The sequence below is a fragment of the Microcaecilia unicolor genome, chromosome 7 (genome assembly GCF_901765095.1).
Source record: "Microcaecilia unicolor chromosome 7, aMicUni1.1, whole genome shotgun sequence".
Lineage (NCBI taxonomy): Eukaryota > Metazoa > Chordata > Amphibia > Gymnophiona > Siphonopidae > Microcaecilia > Microcaecilia unicolor.
This window is the reverse complement of record NC_044037.1, coordinates 298,991,640-299,010,215: the sequence shown is the minus strand read 5'-3', so window position 1 is coordinate 299,010,215 and position 18,576 is coordinate 298,991,640. Positions and strand designations below refer to the sequence as shown.

At 48.7% G+C, this 18,576-nt stretch overlaps 1 protein-coding gene across 1 annotated transcript in view; it reads left to right on the top strand.

The window, feature by feature from the left end:
* The window catches only part of IGFBP5 (insulin like growth factor binding protein 5), a 44,332-nt gene extending 26,363 nt beyond the window's left edge, over positions 1-17,969 (top strand). The window contains exons 2-4 of the mRNA XM_030210683.1: positions 6,917-7,134; positions 13,824-13,943; positions 17,181-17,969. Coding sequence (XP_030066543.1) covers positions 6,917-7,134; positions 13,824-13,943; positions 17,181-17,312 — 470 coding nt within the window. The 3' untranslated portion in view covers positions 17,313-17,969. The remainder of the gene's footprint in view (positions 1-6,916; positions 7,135-13,823; positions 13,944-17,180) is intronic.
* Positions 17,970-18,576: the final 607 nt, after the last annotated feature.

Here is an 18,576-nt window from a genome sequence, read left to right as displayed (position 1 = left end):
ATTGAGGAAAGTTCGGGATGATCTTTTAGCATTTCTGGGTGGCAGGTCTATTAACTCAGACATGTATGCCGGTGCTTCACCGTGCATGATTTTGTGGACTAAGGTGCATACTTTAAAGGTGATACGTTCCTTGAGTGGGAGCCAGTGTAGTTTCTCACGTAAGGGTTTTGCACTTTCGTATTTTGGTTTTCCGAAGATGAGTCTGGCTGCTGTATTCTGGGCTGTTTGAAGTTTCCTCAGTATTTGTTCTTTGCAGCCTACGTATAGTGAGTTGCAGTAGTCCAGATGGCTGAGTACGAGTGATTGCACTAGGCTGCGGAAGACAGATCTTGGAAAGAATGGTCTTATTCTTTTCAGTTTCCACATGGAGTAGAACATCTTTTTGGTTGTCTTGTTCGCGTGGGTCTCAAGTGTTAGGTGGCGGTCAATAGTGACACCAAGGATTTTTAAAGTTTCAGAGATTGGCAGATTTAGATACTATTGGAGATTCTACATGGAATGTTGCTACTATTGGAGATTCTACATGGAATGTTGCTATTCCACTAGCAACATTCCAAGTAGAAGCCTGCGCGGCCACATTGGTGATCTGCAAGGGCCGACTTCTACATGGAATGTTGGAATAGCAACATGTAGAAGGTTGTGCAGGCTTCTGTTTCTGTGAGTCTGACGTGCAGGACGTCAGACTCACAGAAGCAGAAGCCTGCGCGGCCACATTGGTGATCTTCAAGGGCCGACTTCTACATGGAATGTTGCTAGTGGAATAGCAACATTCCATGTAGAATCTCAAATAGTAGCAACAGTGGAGGAGTGGCCTAGTGGTTAGGGTGGTGGACTTTGGTCCTGAGGAACTGAGTTCCATTCCCACTTCAGGCACAGGCAGCTCCTTGTGACTCTGGGCAAGTCACTTAACCCTCCATTGCCCCATGTAAGCCGCATTGAGCCTGCCATGAGTGGGAAAGCGCAGGGTACAAATGTAACAAAAATAAAATAGATACTATTGGAGATTCTACATGGAATGTTGCTACTATTGGAGATTCTACATGGAATGTTGCTATTCCACTAGCAACATTCCATGTAGAAGGCTGCGCAGGCTTCTGTTTCTGTGAGTCTGACGTCCCAGACTCACAGAAGCAGAAGCCTGCGCGGCCACATTGGTGATCTGCAAGGGCCGACTTCTACATGGAATGTTGCTAGTGAGACTCTGGGCAAGTCACTTAACCCTCCATTTCCGCATTGAGCCTGCCATGAGTGGGAACAGTGGAGGAGTGGCCTAGTGGTTATTGTCCTGGGAACTGAGTTCGATTCCCACTTCAGGCACAGGCAGCTCCTTGTGACTCTGGGCAAGTCACTTAACCCTCCATTGTCCCATGTAAGCCGCATTGAGCCTGCCATGAGTGGGAAAGCGCGGGGTACAAATGTAACTAAAATAAAAAAATAAAAACTAGTATCTCTTTGCAGAACAGAGTTTTTAATAATCAAATGGTAGTCTGCTGCCCTCTGTTGGCTGTTTTGAAGAACTACTTCCTATCCAACATTGCAGTCTGTACCATCTGCTGCTCTCCAAGTCCCATTAGAAAAACGCAAAGCTGTAAAAAAAAATTATTATTATATATTTGTTTGTGTGTTTAAATATATTTTATTGACAACCCAAAGGAAAACAACATAACGTTATCAATGTATCCAACATACAAGCAATAAGATATGCTGGAACCATACAACGTGTATATGTCCCTTCCCTCCCCCCACCATCCAACCCATCCCCCCCCCCCCCCCCCCCCCACTATTTCCATTGCCTCAGGAACTTGCTTTTTGCTATACGAGTGGAGTCAAATAAAAACAGTAAGCCCAATAACTCTGTACGCCTGGACAGCCCACATTCTACTAGACTAGAAAAAGTATCCAGGGACTGTGCTTAGAGTACATTAAATTATTTTACATTTCTCTGCATTCATTGTGGGTTTTTTTGTTGTTATTAAACAAAGCTTTGTGCTTTCCTGATGTGATCTGACCAGCAGCAAATATTATAGATGTGTTTTAAGACCTAATAAGTAGGAAAGAGGAACCCGAGCTATAGCTACGTGATGCAAGGTTCCACCTTAGGAGTCACCGATCAGGAAAAGGATCTAGGAGTCACCGTTGATGCTACTTTGAAACCCTCTGCTCAGTGTGCTGTGGCAGCAAAGAAATCAAATGGAATGTTAGGTATTATTAAGAAAGGAATGGAAAATAAAAACGAGGATGTTATCATGCCTTTGTATCGCTCCATGGTGTGACTGCACCTTGAATACTGTGTGCAGTTCTGGTCATCGCATCTCAAGAAAGATATAGTGGAATTAGAAAAGGTACAGAGAAGGTCGACGAAAATGATAAAGGGGATGGGATGACTTCCCTATGAGGAAAGGCTGAAATGGCTTGGGTTCTTCAGCTTGGAGAAAAGACAGCTGAGGGGAGATACAATAGAGGTATTTCTTGTTTTACTCTTTCCAAAAATGTTAAGACTAGGAGGCACACGCAATGAAGCTACAAAGTAGTAAATTTAAAACAAATTAAACCTTGGATTTTGTTGCCATAGAATGTAGTAAAAGCAGTTAGCTTAGCAGGGTTTTAAAAAGGTTTGGCTAGCTTCCTAAAAGAAAAGTCCAGAAACCATTATTAAGATGGACTTGGGAAAATCCACTGCTTATTTCTGGGATAAGCAGCATAAAATGTATTATACTGTTGTGGGATCTTGCCAGGTACTTGTGACCTGGATTGGTCACTGTTGGAAACAGGATACTGGGCTCGATGGACCTTCGGTCTGTCCCAGTATGGCAACACTTATGTACTTTAACTAATCCCTGGAAATACCTTCTGAATATAACATTAATATTCGTTTTTTATTGCCCCTTCCATCTGCAAGGGGTTTCAACATATCTCACAGTGGCAATGCTTAAGCTACCTGTGGGATGGAGTCATCTGGACGGGATGAGAGTATGGGAAGAGGATGAGGGCAGGTGTTATCCTTTGGAAAGGAAGATCTAGATGTAGAAATCCCCTATACTGTCTGAGAAATCTTTTCAGAGCTCCGTTAAAACTTCAGGTGAATTCTGTGCAGCACCTCTGGTCTTTCTTCAATTTCGGTCATGTAAACCGCTTAAATGACTGAATTTTCTAAGCAATATATCAAATGAATTTGAAACTTGAAACTACCTGCTGTGGTCACTAGTTCATTCTGCACTTGACAATCCTTAGAAAGTTTTTAATAATGACTAATCTAAATCCCCGTCTGCTGAAATTTAAGTCTGGTGATTCTCGTCTCGTCCGCAGTGCAGATAAAAGAGATCTGATCCCACATCTCTTTATCCCCTGTCATACATTTGAACTAGCAGTTTTAAACTCATTCAGATCCAGTCCAGAATAAGTGGAGGGCTGGGACAGATTTCACTCCCACAATTGCATTAAAGGTCACAAGTCAGCTAAGTTTATGACTCCTATTTATAACTACCCAGGAAGCTTGATGAGACCCGTCTGCTAGGATCTTGGTAAAGAATTGAGCTTACGGGGTTAATTTTATTAAGCATTTCTCATGTGTAAAACAGCTATTTTACTGGCAGAAAATAGTTGTTATGAAATCGCACTTGAGTGTACCTATGTAAAAAGGAGGCATCTGCAAGATTTTGCCTACTTTTAAGTGATCTGTATCAGGGGCGTAGCCAGACTTCAGCGGGATGGGGGGTCCAGAGCCCGAGGTGAGGGGGCACATTTTAGCCCCCCCCCCCCCCCGCCACCTTGACCCCCCCCTGCCGACGACCCTCTCGACCCCCCCCCTCCCGCCGCCAACCCACTGTCGCCTATCTTTGCTGGCGGGGGACCCCAACCCCCGCCAGCTGAGGTCCTCTTCCTTCGTTCTGTTTCAGAGTCTGACGTCCCGAGTTGTACGTGCAGGACGTCAGACTCAGAAACAGAACGAAGGAAGAAGAGGACCTCGGCTGGCAGGGGTTGGGGGTCCCCCACCAGCAAAGGTAGGCGATGGCGGTGGGGGGGGGGGTCGAGAGAGTCGTCAGCAGGGGGGTCCAGGGCCAAATTTATGGGGGCCCAAGCCCCTGTGGCCCCACGTAGCTACGCCCCTGATCTGTATGTAGACGATTTAGGTGGGGCTGTGGTAGAATTGTAATGTACGTATACTCTGTCTACACACATATTTTATAAAATACACATGCGTGTGTTTATTTCTTTTTTTTTAGCAAATGTACATTTGTTTGTTAATAGGGGTCATTATGTAAGCTTACAAGAAACACAGGCACTTCTTCTGTTGCCTTTATAAAGTGTGTGATTCTGTAATATTGAAGGGCACATATAGTAACATGGTTCGATGACAAAATGAGGAGTTTTTGGGATTGTTTTTGTCTGTTGTAAATATAGAAGGATTCCTGCTCACCTCTGCAGATCCATCAAATAACTTAAGAATTAATAGAGTTGTCATTTTCTCCATGTGTTCTTTGTATGTTTTTGCCTTTATAAAGTAGGCATAAAATAGTTGCTTTTAGTTGCTTTTTTGGACTTTTCATGTAGATGTTGTATTAGCCCCACAGTGCATTGTAGGGTCCTGTCTTTGGAGCTATACCATAAGAACATAAGAATAGCCATACTGGGTCAGACCAATGGTCCATCTAGCCCAGCATCCTGTTTCCAACAGTGGCCAATCTAGGTCACAAGTACCTGACAGATAGTAGCAACATTCCACGTAGAACCCCAAAGAATAGCAAGATTCTATTCAAAATCTCAAATAGTAGCAACATTCCACGTAGAACCACAAAGAATAGCAAGATTCCATTCAGAATCTCAAATAGTAGCAACCTTTCATGTAGAACCCCCAAAGAATAGCAAGATTCCATTCAGAATCTCAAATAGTAGCAACCTTTCACGTAGAACCCCAAAGAATAGCAAGATTCAGAATCTCAAATAGTAGCAACCTTTCACGTAGAACCCCAAAGAATAGCAAGATTCCATTCAGAATCTCAAATAGTAGCAACCTTTCACGTAGAACCCCAAAGAATAGCAAGATTCTATTCAGAATCTCAAATAGTAGCAACATTCCACGTAGAACCCCAAAGAATAGCAAGATTCTATTCAGAATCTCAAATAGTAGCAACATTCCACGTAGAACCCCAAAGAATAGCAAGATTCCATTCAGAATCTCAAATAGTAGCAACCTTTCATGTAGAACCCCCAAAGAATAGCAAGATTCCATTCAGAATCTCAAATAGTAGCAACATTCCATGTAGAACCCCAAAGAATAGCAAGATTACATTCAGAATCTCAAATAGTAGCAACCTTTCACGTAGAACCCCAAAGAATAGCAAGATTCAGAATCTCAAATAGTAGCAACCTTTCACGTAGAACCCCAAAGAATAGCAAGATTCTATTCAGAATCTCAAATAGTAGCAACATTCCACATAGAACCCCAAAGAATAGCAAGATTCCATTCAGAATCTCAAATAGTAGCAACATTCCACGTAGAACCCCAAAGAATAGCAAGATTCCATTCAGAATCTCAAATAGTAGCAACATTCCACGTAGAACCCCAAAGAATAGCAAGATTCCATTCAGAATCTCAAATAGTAGCAACATTCTATGTAGAACCCCAAAGAGTAGTAAGATTCCATTCAGAATCTCAAATAGTAGCAACATTCCATGTAGAACCCCAAAGAATAGCAAGATTTCATTCAGAATCTCAAATAGTAGCAACCTTCCATGTAGAACCCCAAAGAATAGCAAGATTCCATTCAGAATCTCAAATAGAAGCAACATTCCATGTAGAACCCCAAAGAATAGCAAGATTCCATTCAGAATCTCAAATAGTAGCAACATTCCATGCTACCAATCCCAGGGTAAGCAGCAGCTTCCCCATGTCTATCTCAATAGCAGATTATTGGCTTTTCCTCCATGAACTTGTTCAAACCTTTATTAAACTCAGATACACTAACCACTGATACCACACCTTCCAGCAACGAGTTCCAGAGCTTAACTATTCATGGAGTGAAAAAACATTTCCTCCTGTTCGTTTTAAATATTTTACCATGTAACTTCATTGTGTGTCCCCTGGTCTTTGTACTTTTTGAAAGAGTAAAAAAATCAATTTACGTTTACCCGCTCTACACCACTCAGTATTGTGTAGACCTTAATCATGTCCCTCAACCGTCTCTTTTCCAAGCTGAAGAGTCCTAACCTATTAAGTCTTTCCTCATATGAGAGAAGTTCCATCCCCCTAATCATGTTGGTCACCTTTCTTTAAACCTTTTCTAATTCTGCGATATCTTTTAAAGATATGGCAAATTGAACACAGTACTCAAGGTGAGAGTTCTGGGGTAAGTGAAGCAGTGCATGTAGGCAGTACAGCAACTCTGATTTTGTACTGAAAGACAGTTGTGTTTACCTCACCTTTCTTCTGTTAACTGTGCTGTGCAAAGGCCTCGCACTGTGCCAGTACACAGAAGAAAGACCTTTACCTGCTTCATTTTGCACTTTACAGTTCCGTTTTTGCACACTGGGGTACTGCACAGAGGACATGGCATAGGAAGCTGTGAATGTGCTATTGACTCTTTTCTAAACAAGGCAGTCTCCTGGAGTGCAGCAGAAAGATCTTCTGGGAAAGCTTCATTTTAAGAGAGGTTCTGAAATGCTGCCTAAGTTCTTCTTGGGGTTGAACCTGCAGCTCGGATCCAATTTATGTGCTAGTACAAAACAAATGTCAAAATCCTAGTTCTCTTGACACTATAACTCCCAGGTAGCCCCAGGTCATTGGGACAAGCTAAACCTGACTTCTCTGAGATGTATCAGAGCCCTGGTGACCAAGGGCTGCCTGTGGTGTGTACTGAGTACCCTGAGCCCTCTGTATGGCCTCCTCACAAGGGTCATTTTTCTCTTGTTGCTGCAGAGAGGGAGTCGCACGAGGATCCCACCACATCAGAAATGACAGAAGAGACCTACCCACCTAAGTATCGAAAATTTGTGCGTGTCACGGATCACAAAGCCGGGGCACTGAAGAAGGACCGGTTAAAGAAGCAGTCGCTGTCCAAGATCCTTGGGGCGGAGAACACAGACACCGAGAAACACATTCGGGTATCCCAGGAGCACCGGCTCGATTCGGAGCAGGTAAGCGTGAGTGCCGGGCCTTGGAGCAGGCTGAGCTCGGGAGCTTTGGTCGTCACCACATGCCAGCTCCACTGTATCAGGGGCATAGCCAGACCTCAAGAGCCCAAGGTGGGTGGGGCACATTTTGGTCACCGCCACCACCCACCACCGCCGCAAATGCCTTGGCTGGCGGGGGTCCCCATCATCAGCGCTGGTCTCCTGCTCTCTCTTCCCCTCACGTCCGGCACACTCCTTTTAGTGAAACTCTCAATTTCACTAAAAGTAGGGTTACCATATTTTGTCCCCCAAAAAGGAGGACACATGCCCCGCCCCACCACACAGCCCGGCCTGGTGGTCTAGTAACCTCTTCGGGGCAGGAAAGAGCCCCCTCTTTCCTGCCCGGAGCGCTGCTCTGCATGCTTCCTTCCTGTTGCTGATCCTCGGCGCCGAGTCAAAATGGCTGCCGAGAGTTGAAGTCTCGCGAGGTAACTTCAACTCTCGGCAGCCATTTTGAATCAGCTCCGAGGATCAGCAACAGGAAGGAAGCATGCAGAGCAGCGCTCCGGGCAGGAAAGAGGGGGCTCTTTCCTGTCCCAAAGGCGGAAGAGGTCACTAGACCACCAGGGCCACTAGTAAGGGGAGCGGAGGCTAGCAATCTGCCCGTTTGTCCAGATTTCTGGACAAACGGGCAGATTGGCAAAACCTGTCCGGTTGCCCGGACATTCCCTCAAAAAGAAGACATGTCCGGGTAAATCCAGACTTATGGTAACACTAACTAAAAGGAGCGTGCCTGACGTAAGGGGAAGAGAGAGCAGGGCAGGCAGTGGCCCAGGCCCCCCTTGGCCCCTCCTAGCTACGCAACTGCTGTAGATTCTGATTCGGTTCTGGTTTTGACCCCTTCAGTACGAAGGTTCTAAATGATTTTCCTGGGAAAACCGGGATGACAAAATCCAGCAGGCGCTGGGGTCAGAACCAAGACTGGGTCAGTACCATCAGGGAGTGGTGGAACTGGCTCAGAGTTAAAGCAAATGAGCAAGTCACTTAGGACTAGATTCTGTAAACAAATGAGTGTCGAACTCTAATCTATAAACGGTGCTCTGAGTTCGGCGCCATTTATACAACTGCATATAGAACTGCGCCCAGCAGAAACCTGGTGTAAATGTGCGTAAATTAGTTGCAGGTCCCCTGAATTCTTACAATACTGCCTTCATCTTTAATCTGTGCCCAGTGGTGTGCTGGTAAATTTTTAACAGGCTCTCTCCCCGGTCCACCTCTGCCCCCCCCCCCCCCCCCACACACACACAATGGGCTCTCTCCCTGTCCACCTCTGCATGCGCCCCCCCCCCCCCCCCCCCCCCACAATGGGCTGTCTCCCCGGTCCACCTCTGCGCCCCCCCCCCCACACACACAATGGGCTCTCTCCCTGTCCACCTCTGCATGCGCCCCCCCCCCCCCCCCCACAATGGGCTGTCTCCCCGGTCCACCTCTGTGCCCCCCCCCCACACACACACAACGGGCTCTCTCCCTGTCCACCTCTGCGCCCCCCCCCCCCCCACACACACACACAACGGGCTCTCTCCCTGTCCACCTCTGCGCCCCCCCCCCCCCCACACACACACAACGGGCTCTCTCCCTGTCCACCTCTGCGCCCCCCCCCCACACACACACACAACGGGCTCTCTCCCTGTCCACCTCTGCGCCCCCCCCCCCCACACACACACAACGGGCTCTCTCCCTGTCCACCTCTGCGCCCCCCCACACACACACACAACGGGCTCTCTCCCTGTCCACCTCTGCGTGCGCGCCCCCCCACAATGGGCTGTCTCCTCGGTCCACCTCTGTGCCCCCCCCCACACACACACACACACAATGGGCTCTCTCCCTGTCCACCTCTGCGCCCCCCCCCCCACACACACACACACAACGGGCTCTCTCCCTGTCCACCTCTGCGTGCGTGCCCCCCCACAATGGGCTGTCTCCCCGGTCCAACTCTGCGCCCCCCCCCTCACACACACACACAACGGGCTCTCTCCCTGTCCACCTCTGCGCCCCCCCCCCCCCCACACACACATACACAACGGGCTCTCTCCCTGTCCACCTCTGCGTGCGTGCCCCCCCACAATGGGCTGTCTCCCCGGTCCACCTCTGTGCCCCCCCCCTCCACACACACACACACAACGGGCTCTCTCCCTGTCCACCTCTGCGCCCCCCCCCCCCCCCACACACACACACAACGGGCTCTCTCCCTGTCCACCTCTGCGTGCGCCCCCCCCCCCCACACAATGGGCTGTCTCCCCGGTCCACCTCTGTGCCCCCCCCCCCCACACACACACACAACGGGCTCTCTCCCTGTCCACCTCTGCGCCCCCCCCCCCACACACACACACAACGGGCTCTCTCCCTGTCCACCTCTGCGTGCGCGCCCCCCCCCCCCCACACAATGGGCTGTCTCCCCGGTCCACCTCTGTGCCCCCCCCTAAATTGCAGAGCTGGCTATAGCCAGGGAGAGAGCCTGGGAGGGGGGCAATGCATTACTCTCTCCAGGAAGACTAAGATTCTGTGGTGCAGGGCAAGACGGCTCTGCTCTTCTCCTCCTCCCCTCCCTGCCCCTGTGGTGCAAGGCAAGCCGGCTCTGCTCTTCGCCTCCTCCCCCGCCCGAGCTACAGGGTCCCAGTCTCTGAGTCCAGTACATACCTGAAGAAGGCAACCTGGTTGTCCAGTGGATTCTTCGGGGCAGGCAGGAAAGATCCCCAGTCTTTCCTGCCCGCTGCTGGCGTTGACTCTCCCGCGGCCCTACTGCATCGTTCTTCAAAATGGCCGCTGAGACTTACAAGGGCGGCCTCCGAGACTTCAGCAGAAGTCTCGCGAGGCCGCCACTGGAAGTCTCGGTGGCCATTTTTAAAGCGCGATCCGGCAGCAGGGGAGGGTCAGCGCCGGCAGCGGGCAGGCAAGACTGGGGATCTTTCCTGCCTGCCCCGAAGAATCCACTGGACAACCAGGGTGGTTGCCTTCTTCAGGTATGTACACTGGACTCGGAGCCTGGGACCCTGTAGCTCGGGGGAGGGAGGGAGGAGAGCCGGCTCACCCTGAAGAACAACCGGCTCGCAAGATGGTAAAAAATTTAACAACCGGCTCCAGCACACCACTGTGTGTGCCCCTGACCTGCCTAAGCGCCTCCCACGGCCAAGCCCCCTTTCCAGTTGCGCACCAAAAGATTTACACGGGCATCTTTCTAGAGCAGCACTTAGCAAGATGCGCACGTAAATCCAAATTGTTGCCCATTAACTTCAGTAATTGATAGTGCCCAATTATTGGCGCTTGTTGGCTTATTACTCAATTAAATTGAACACACACCCAAATTAGCATGCACAATCTTGAACGCTGTATATAGAATCCTGGGGGATGACCCTCCATTGCTTCAGGTTCGAACTTACTGTGGATTCTGAATCCTCCAGGAACAGGAAAACGCCTAGAATACCTGAACGTAGCTCACCGTGAGCTATTAACTGAAAATAGGTCTGAGGTAAATCCACATAAAATAAATTTTAAAAATGGTTGCAGGAAGCCAGGGTTCAAATCCTGCCTCTGCCATTGACACGCCCTGTGAGCTTGGGAACGTGGCTTTAGGGTCTTTTACTGAAGTTTAGCATGTGCGTAAATGCTGTGAGTCACGCAACACAGTGCACGCTAATAGTAACCATAGTAAGTGACGGCTAGGGTTACCATATATCTGTTTTTACCCAGACGTGTCCTCTTTTGGAGGACACCGCGGGATGTCCAGCCGGGTTTTTCCAGCCTGCCCGTTCGTCCGGGGTTTGCGGGCAAATTGGCGTGCTGGTGTCCTCCTCTACCTTATCATGCCCTGGTGGGTCTAGTGGTCTCTACAGGGTAGGAAAGGACCCCACCCTTTCCTGCCCGGTGATGCCGCTCCCGCGCACTGCCGGCACCGCTTCAAAATGGCTGCCGAGATTTCAAGTGGCAGCCTCGCGTGACTTCTGTTGGTGTCTTCATTTTTGGTCAAGGCAAATATGGTAACCCTAGTGATGGCAGATAAAGACCTGAACCGTCCGTCCAGTCTGCCCAACACTCAAACTCATTATCAATTCATGATTAAATTACTACTACTACTTATCATTTCTATAGCGCTACTGGATGTACGCAGCGCTTCACACTTGAACATGGAGATACAGTCGCTGCTTGACAGAGCTTACAATCTAATTAGGACAGACAGACAGGACAGGTAAGGGATAAGAGACAGTTGAAGTGAGGATGATGAGGGTTCTGAACGGGCGAGTGGGGGTTAGGAGTTAAAAGCAGCACCAAAAAGATGGGCTTTTAGCTTAGATTTGAAGATTGCCAGAGATGGAGCTTGACGTACCGGCTCAGGAAGTCTATTCCAGGCATATGGTGCGGCAAGATAAAAGGAACGGAGTCTGGAGTTAGCGGTAGAGGAGAAGGGTGCAGATAAGAGAGATTTACCCAGTGAACGGAGTTCCCAGGGAGGGGTGTAGGGATCAACAATGAACGTGATGTTCTACACTTGATCGTGGTCTTTCTCTGGTGTTTCTGAGACAGACCGTAGAAGTCCGCCCGGCTCTGTCCTTATGTTCAAACTACTGGAGTTGCTGTCAAAGCCCACTTCAGCCTATCCTAATCCGTCATTTACAGGACCCAGACCGTAAAAGGCTGCCCATCACTGTCCTCGGTTCCTGGCACTGAAGTTGCTGTCGACTCCCATCTGTCCATCAGCTGCACTAAGCTTCAGTAAAAGGTCCCCTTTATCTTCTGTTGCCTCAGGTTCTTACTTAAATTTTAAACTCTTTTGAGCAGACATAGTGTTCCCAAATACTTACCATCCACTATAGTACTATACAGTGCCAAGAGTAGGAAATCACCAGGTTTGCTGCAGGTTGTGAGGGTCGGGCAGAGCCAGCACTGGTCTTATTAAGTTCTGTCTATGTCACTCAAGCAGCCAGGCGACCCTGTTCCCGTAGGCCGGTCCTGGCTTTCTTACTCGCCCTCTCTCCATTGATTCTTGTGGTTATAGTGCTGGCTTCAGACAAGACTAGCAAAATGGCTGTGTTGGGTCTTTAGTGCCTTACTCTACACCTCCTGCTTTTGAGATTGTGTTTCTCTACTGGGCTGGTTTGTACGGTCTGAGTCCCGCATTTAGCAGTCTAGTTTAGGATGGGCTTCGACGCAAACGCCAGTAAAATGTGGAACGTGAGCTCGGTGCCGGGCAGACTTTTATGGTCTTTGACATGACAGATTCAGATAGGCTGAAGTGGGCTTTGACGGCAGCTCCGGTAGTTGGAACACAAGGACAGAGCTGGGCAGACTTCTATGGTCCAGGGGCGTAGCTACGTGGGGCCACGGGGGCCTGGGCCCCCGTAGATTTGGCCCTGGACCCCTCTGCCGATGACCCTCTTGACCCTCCCTCCTGCCGCCAACCCGCCGTCAACGTTTTTTGCTGGCGGGGGACCCCAACACCCGCCAGCCGAGGTCCTCTTCTTCCGGCAAGGCTTCGTTCTGTTTCTGACGTGCAGGACATCAGACTCTGAAACTGAACGAAGCCTTGCGCAGGAAGAAGAGGACGTCAGCTGGCAGGGGTTGGGGTCCCCAACCAGCAAAGGTAGGCGATGGCGACGATGGGAGAAGGTTTGGCGGCAGGAGGGGGGGGGCCAGGGGGTCGTTGGCAGGAGGGGGGTCAAAGTTAGTGGTGGCGGTGGGGGGAGGGGCTAAATTGTGCCCTCTCAGCTCGGGCTCTGGACCCCCCCCCCTCCCCCCCCCCCCGCCGAAGTCTGGCTATGCCCCAGCTTATGGTCTATGTCCCAGAAACACCAAAGAAAGACCATGATCAAGTATATAATCTCATCTTCGTTGATGATTTAAATCTTGAATTGAGAATGAATGTGACTGTTGGGCAGACTGGATGGACCGTTCAGGTCTTTATCTGCCGTCATTTACTATGTTGCTCTTCTGTTGCTGTATCTAGTCAGTCTGCCTGTGGATTGGGAATTGAGGTTCGTCAGGCTGAAACTGTTCTGGTCACCTTCTAGACCAGTGATTCCCAAGTCCAGTCCTGGAGTACCCCCTTGCCGGTCAGATTTTCAGGATATACACAATGAAAATGCATAAACTTGATTTGCATACACTGCCTGTATTATATGCAAATCCTTTTCGTGGATATCTTGAAAACCTGACTGGCAAGGGGGTACTCCAGGACCGGACTTGGAAACACTGCTCTAGACTCTAGACCAGTGGTGTAGGAAGGGGGGGGGGGGGGGGGGGGGGGGGCGGTCCGCCCCGGGTGCACGCGCTGGGGGGGGGTGTCGGCCCCGCTGGTTCCCTGCTCCCTCTGCCCCGGAACAGGTTACTTCCTGTTCCGGGGCAAAGAGAGCAGGGAACCAGCGGAGCCGACGCAGCTCCGAGCGACGTGCACTCGGGGCGGATCGGCCCTCCCGCCCCCCCCCCCCCCCTTCCTACACCACTGGTCTAGAGTCTAGAGCAGTGTTTCCAGCCTGACGAACCTCAATTCCCAATCCACAGGCAAGTAAGAATTTGCTCCGGAGGGGGGGGGGGCGCCACGGCAGGGGGGCGCGCGCCGTGCTGCACCCGGGGGGGGGGTGCGCGGCGGCGATCCGCCCCGGGTGTCAGCCACCCTCGCTACGGCCCTGCTCTAGACTCTTTCTCTCTCTTCCCTTGTCCAGGGTCCATGCCGAAGACAGATGGAGTCGGCGCTACAGGACATTAAATCTAGTCATCGCATTATCTCTAGAGCTTTTTACCTGCCTAACTGTGACAGGAAGGGATTCTACAAAAGGAAACAGGTGAGACGAGTCAGGGAAATGTTCCCGTAAATGAATGGATTCATCCCCTGCCCTAGACCACTGGTTCTCCACCCAGTCCTCGGGGCGCACACAGCCAGTCCGGTTTTCAGGATATCCACGATGGATATGCATGAGAGAGATTTGCATGCACAGCCTACATATTCTCACAGTGGAGATCCTGAAAACCTGATTGGGTGGAGAACTCCTGCCCTAGACCAGTGTTTCCCAAGTGGGCCCTGTAGTATCCCCTTGCCAGTCCGGTTTTCAGGATATCCACTGCGAATATGTAGGCTGTGCATGCAAATATGCATGAGAGTGATTTATTTATTACATTTGTACCCCGCGCTTTCCCACACATGGCAGGCTCAATGCGGCTTGCGCACACTTCCTCCATTGTATGCATTGTGGATATCCTGAAAACCTGATTGGCAAGGGGATACTTGGAATAGACCACTAGTTCTCGAAGTTGTATGAGTTTTCAAAATATTCACCATGAATATGCATGAGATAATTTTGATGAAACTTTGAAGTGAAAGAATGGCACAGATTCTTTTTTTGTTTGTTTTTTTCTGTGTAATGTGTTTTGTTTTGTTTTTTTAATTGCTGTGGCCATTTCACTGCTGCTTTTGTAGAAATCTACCTATTGAAATCCCCAGCCTTTCTTATAAAATGGAGTGGGAGTCTGTTCCCCCGTTCAATGTCACGCTGAACGGGGGGGGGGGGGGGGGGGGGCGGCATCACCCCCTGTGCTGCAGCCGCAGTTTTTTTACAAAGCACCACTCAGCCTGTCAACATATCTCTCAAGCACTGGAGTGGGCTGGCTGCAGTTCTGTTTTATAGCGGGAGGGGGGCAGATTCGAAGGGGTGCTGCCAGCCAGGCTGAACAGAGCTTGTTAGAAATTGCCAGTGGCAGAAGAGACAATGCCACGTTAGGCCTGGCGCCCCTAGGCAGCTGCCTAACGTAGGGGTCCTTTTTACTAAACTGTGTTGACAAATGGCCTTATCAAGCCCTTACTTGAATCGTTCCCATACACTAACATCATTTTTTGCCGCAGCCGTAAGAAACCCTGGAGGCCCGCTTAAATAGCTTCCCGGCACTTAACCAGACAATGCCGCTGAAAATCCCCTGAGACCACCCACAGAAAAAGTGGGCAGGTCGGGGACAGCACTGGGGAGGAGCCCCAGGTTATGCGGGTGCCGGCAATATTGAGTGCCAGCACCCAAGTAGCCAAACGGCTTCATTTAGGGCAGCTCAAAAGCTGTCTTAAATATGGGTGCCGGCTCTGAATATTGGGCTGACATCAGCATAACTTTTTTTTTTTTTTTGGTTGTTTAAAAAATAAAAAAAAGCCCCCTCTCACCAATGTTCCCTCTTTCCCTCCTTCTCTCCCCCCAGTGTGCATTAAGCCCCCCCCCCCCCCAGGTTTACCTATATCCATGGTGGTTTAGCGGGGTCATTGGGGGCAGGAGCACATTTTGCCTAGGCGCCACAAGGGGCAGGAGCAAGGGAGCTGTGCTTCTGCCCCCAAAGACCCCGCTAGACCACCAGAGATGTAGGTAGGCCCCCTTCACGGTTGGGGGGGGGTCTTAATGCGCACGGAGCAGAGGGAGGAAAGAGGGGACATTGGCGGGAGGGGGCTTGGGGCTTTTTTTTCTTCTTTAAACAAACAAAGAAGTTTATGTGGGCCGGAGCGGCCTGATATTCAGCCAGGGTCACATAACTCTTATGCAGCCACGGCTGAATATTGGCCAGGCTCGCATAACTTCCGGCAGCCTGCCTGCCCCAATTTATCCCCTGATATTCAGTGCGGGTGCCCGAACATGGCCTGGCACTGTCGGGGATTAATTTAGCTGGCGACAATCAGCGTTTAAAAAAACCGCCAGCCACCGCCAGCTGAATATTTGGAGGGCAATGGCTGTGCGCTAATGTTAAACCGTGAGAACGTGAAGGAGATAGATAGAGACTCTACTGGCTTATATACTAATAGTAAATTACATTAAATCAAGAGGTGAAGCCTCAAGAAGCCCCCGGCTCAGTGATTAAAGAGCTCACGGGAGGCTGGACTTCTTCATCATCGGCAATCACCCCACAGGTCTACTGCAAATGTTCTTACAAAATATTATTTTACCTCATATCTCTTTTTTTTCTTTTTTACACTTTTTCTTAAAGTCCGCTAGTGCTGAGTATCCATTTGGGCTAAGATTGACGCAGACCATTTGACCCTGAGGCAGGTGACGAAACGCTGGCCACCGTTGGTCATGGTCATATCTAGCGTCCTAAGAGCCTGGATATAAAGCTAAGTAATATATGTTTGACCTTTAAGAAAAAGTGTAAAAAAGAAAAAAAAGAGATATGAGGTAAAATAATATTTTGTAAGAACATTTGCAGTAGACCTGTGGGGTGATTGCCGATGATGAAGAAGTCCAGCCTCCCGTGAGCTCTTTAATCACTGAGCCGGGGGCTTCTTGAGGCTTCACCTCTTGATTTAATGTAATTTACTATTAGTATATAAGCCAGTAGAGTCTCTATCTATCTCCTTCATGTTCTCACGGTTTTTCGGTTAGAAAGTATTAGAGGGAGATTGCCTTCAGTATAAGTTTGAATCATTGTGCGCTAATGTTGCCATTGGGGGGGGGGGGCACTTTTAAAAATGAGCATGGGGAGCACTTAACCGCTACAAGTTTTGTAGGCGGTAAGAGCTGCATTATCCGTGCGCATTAAGGTAGATACACTTAACTGGTTATCACGGGGACACCCACTCTATGTCCCTGACACCCCCTCAAAAGAGTGCAAGATAAAATATTTACTACGCAGTTAGCGCGCACACATGCAAAAGCCAACAAGTGATGCTTTAGCGTGTACCGTGTTGGGCATGCATTAATGCCTAACGCAGCTTAGTATAAGGACCCTGTAGTAAATGATAGATGACAAAGACCCACAGTGACACATCCAGGCTGCTCAGCTGGGATTTGTCTGGTTTGAGTAGCTGCTGGTATAAATTTCCATCTGCAATCCAGCATCAAACTCACTCCAGTCCATGGTTTCATTGTCCTACCGGTAACATTTTGCTTTTAGTCTTTGGCTGATTTTTCAGAGGGAAGTTTGGTTTTGTTGTGTTTTGCGGGGTTTTTTTCGGAGACGGAAGGTGGGGATATGTTTTTGCGATCTTGCGTCTAAGCTGTCTTGCTTAATTAACTACATATATTCTTCTCCTTTCTCACCCCTACCCTTGACAGTGCAAACCCTCCCGCGGCCGGAAACGCGGCATCTGTTGGTGCGTGGACAAGTATGGCCTTAAACTCCCCGGCAGCGACTACGTCACGGGAGACCTTCAGTGTCACAGCTTTGAGAGCAGCAACACCGAATGAAGCGACAATGACTGTGGTGCCTGTGGGGGGGGGCCGAGATTCCCTTTTCACTATTTTTTTTCCCCCCTTTTTGTGCTTTTATGTGAGGGAGGAGGGGAGAATTTTTATTTTCAATCTTGTTGAGCAAAACTGGGGGACCTTTGAAAACCTTTTGGCAAAGTTACGCCTCTCTCTCTCTCTCTCTCATTCACTCACTTTTTCATAAGGAACAGTCGCTGAGCTAAACAGTAAATGAATGGAAAAATACTGGAGCAGCAGGACACCACAGAGTTGTTTCAAGATGATTGAAATTTTTTTTTTTTTTGTATTATTATTTTGTTTTTGTTTTTTGTTTTTTTTCTTTAATGATCAGCAGAACTGTTCAAGTGACCCGGTTCCTGGTTTTTGAACTCGGATTCCAGGGCATTGTGGTATTTGTAGACCCAACTTCTGTAATGTGAAAGTGGAACTTCAGATACCAGAATGCATTGGGGATGGGGCTGTCAGAATTCCAGAATTGGCACAGGATCTCTAGGATTCTAGGAACCGTGTCATTGGGCAGCTATGGATCAGTAACGGAGGGGCAGGGGTCTCTGACCAGCTTTGCGCTTCTCAATGTCCTGAATGCACTTAGTTTTTAAAACAAGCACCAGTTCCCCTCCTCCCCCTCCCCAACAACCAAAAGAAAAGAAGAAAAATCTTATAAAAGTTTTCCTCAGATTGTCATTTTGAAATGTATTTGGTAACTGAACGTTCTATCTCGCAGCTTTTTGGTACCTGCATTCCTAACGTCCAGAACCGGAAATTGCCTTAACGGATCCATCAGCAAGGAATGTTCATAGTGTTTTATAGAGAGACGTATGTGTGTGTGTGACCCGCTGAGTAAAAAGATACCAAAAGCGGGGTATGTGACTTACTTATACCACAAGCTAGACGGATATCAACTTCATAATCCTGCGAAATTTAAGCCTCGGGTGTACGCTAGCTACATATTTGAAAAATGCGAAACGTTTACCAATAAAAAAAAAAGTAATTAACCTTAGAAATCACATATCCCACTTTACATACCTGTCGTATTTTTTAGTTGTGAAAACAAAATCTTATAGTCCCATTCTAGTGACACTATAGTACACATAACTTTCGAAAATTAAAGTTGCCCCCTCCAGACTTTTATACCTTTATCTCTGTTATATATAACCCCCCCCCCTTTTGGTACCCTTTCATTCAGTGGGTCACGTATACATTTATACATATTTTGTCCTCTCATTGTTTTTTTATTTTTTGT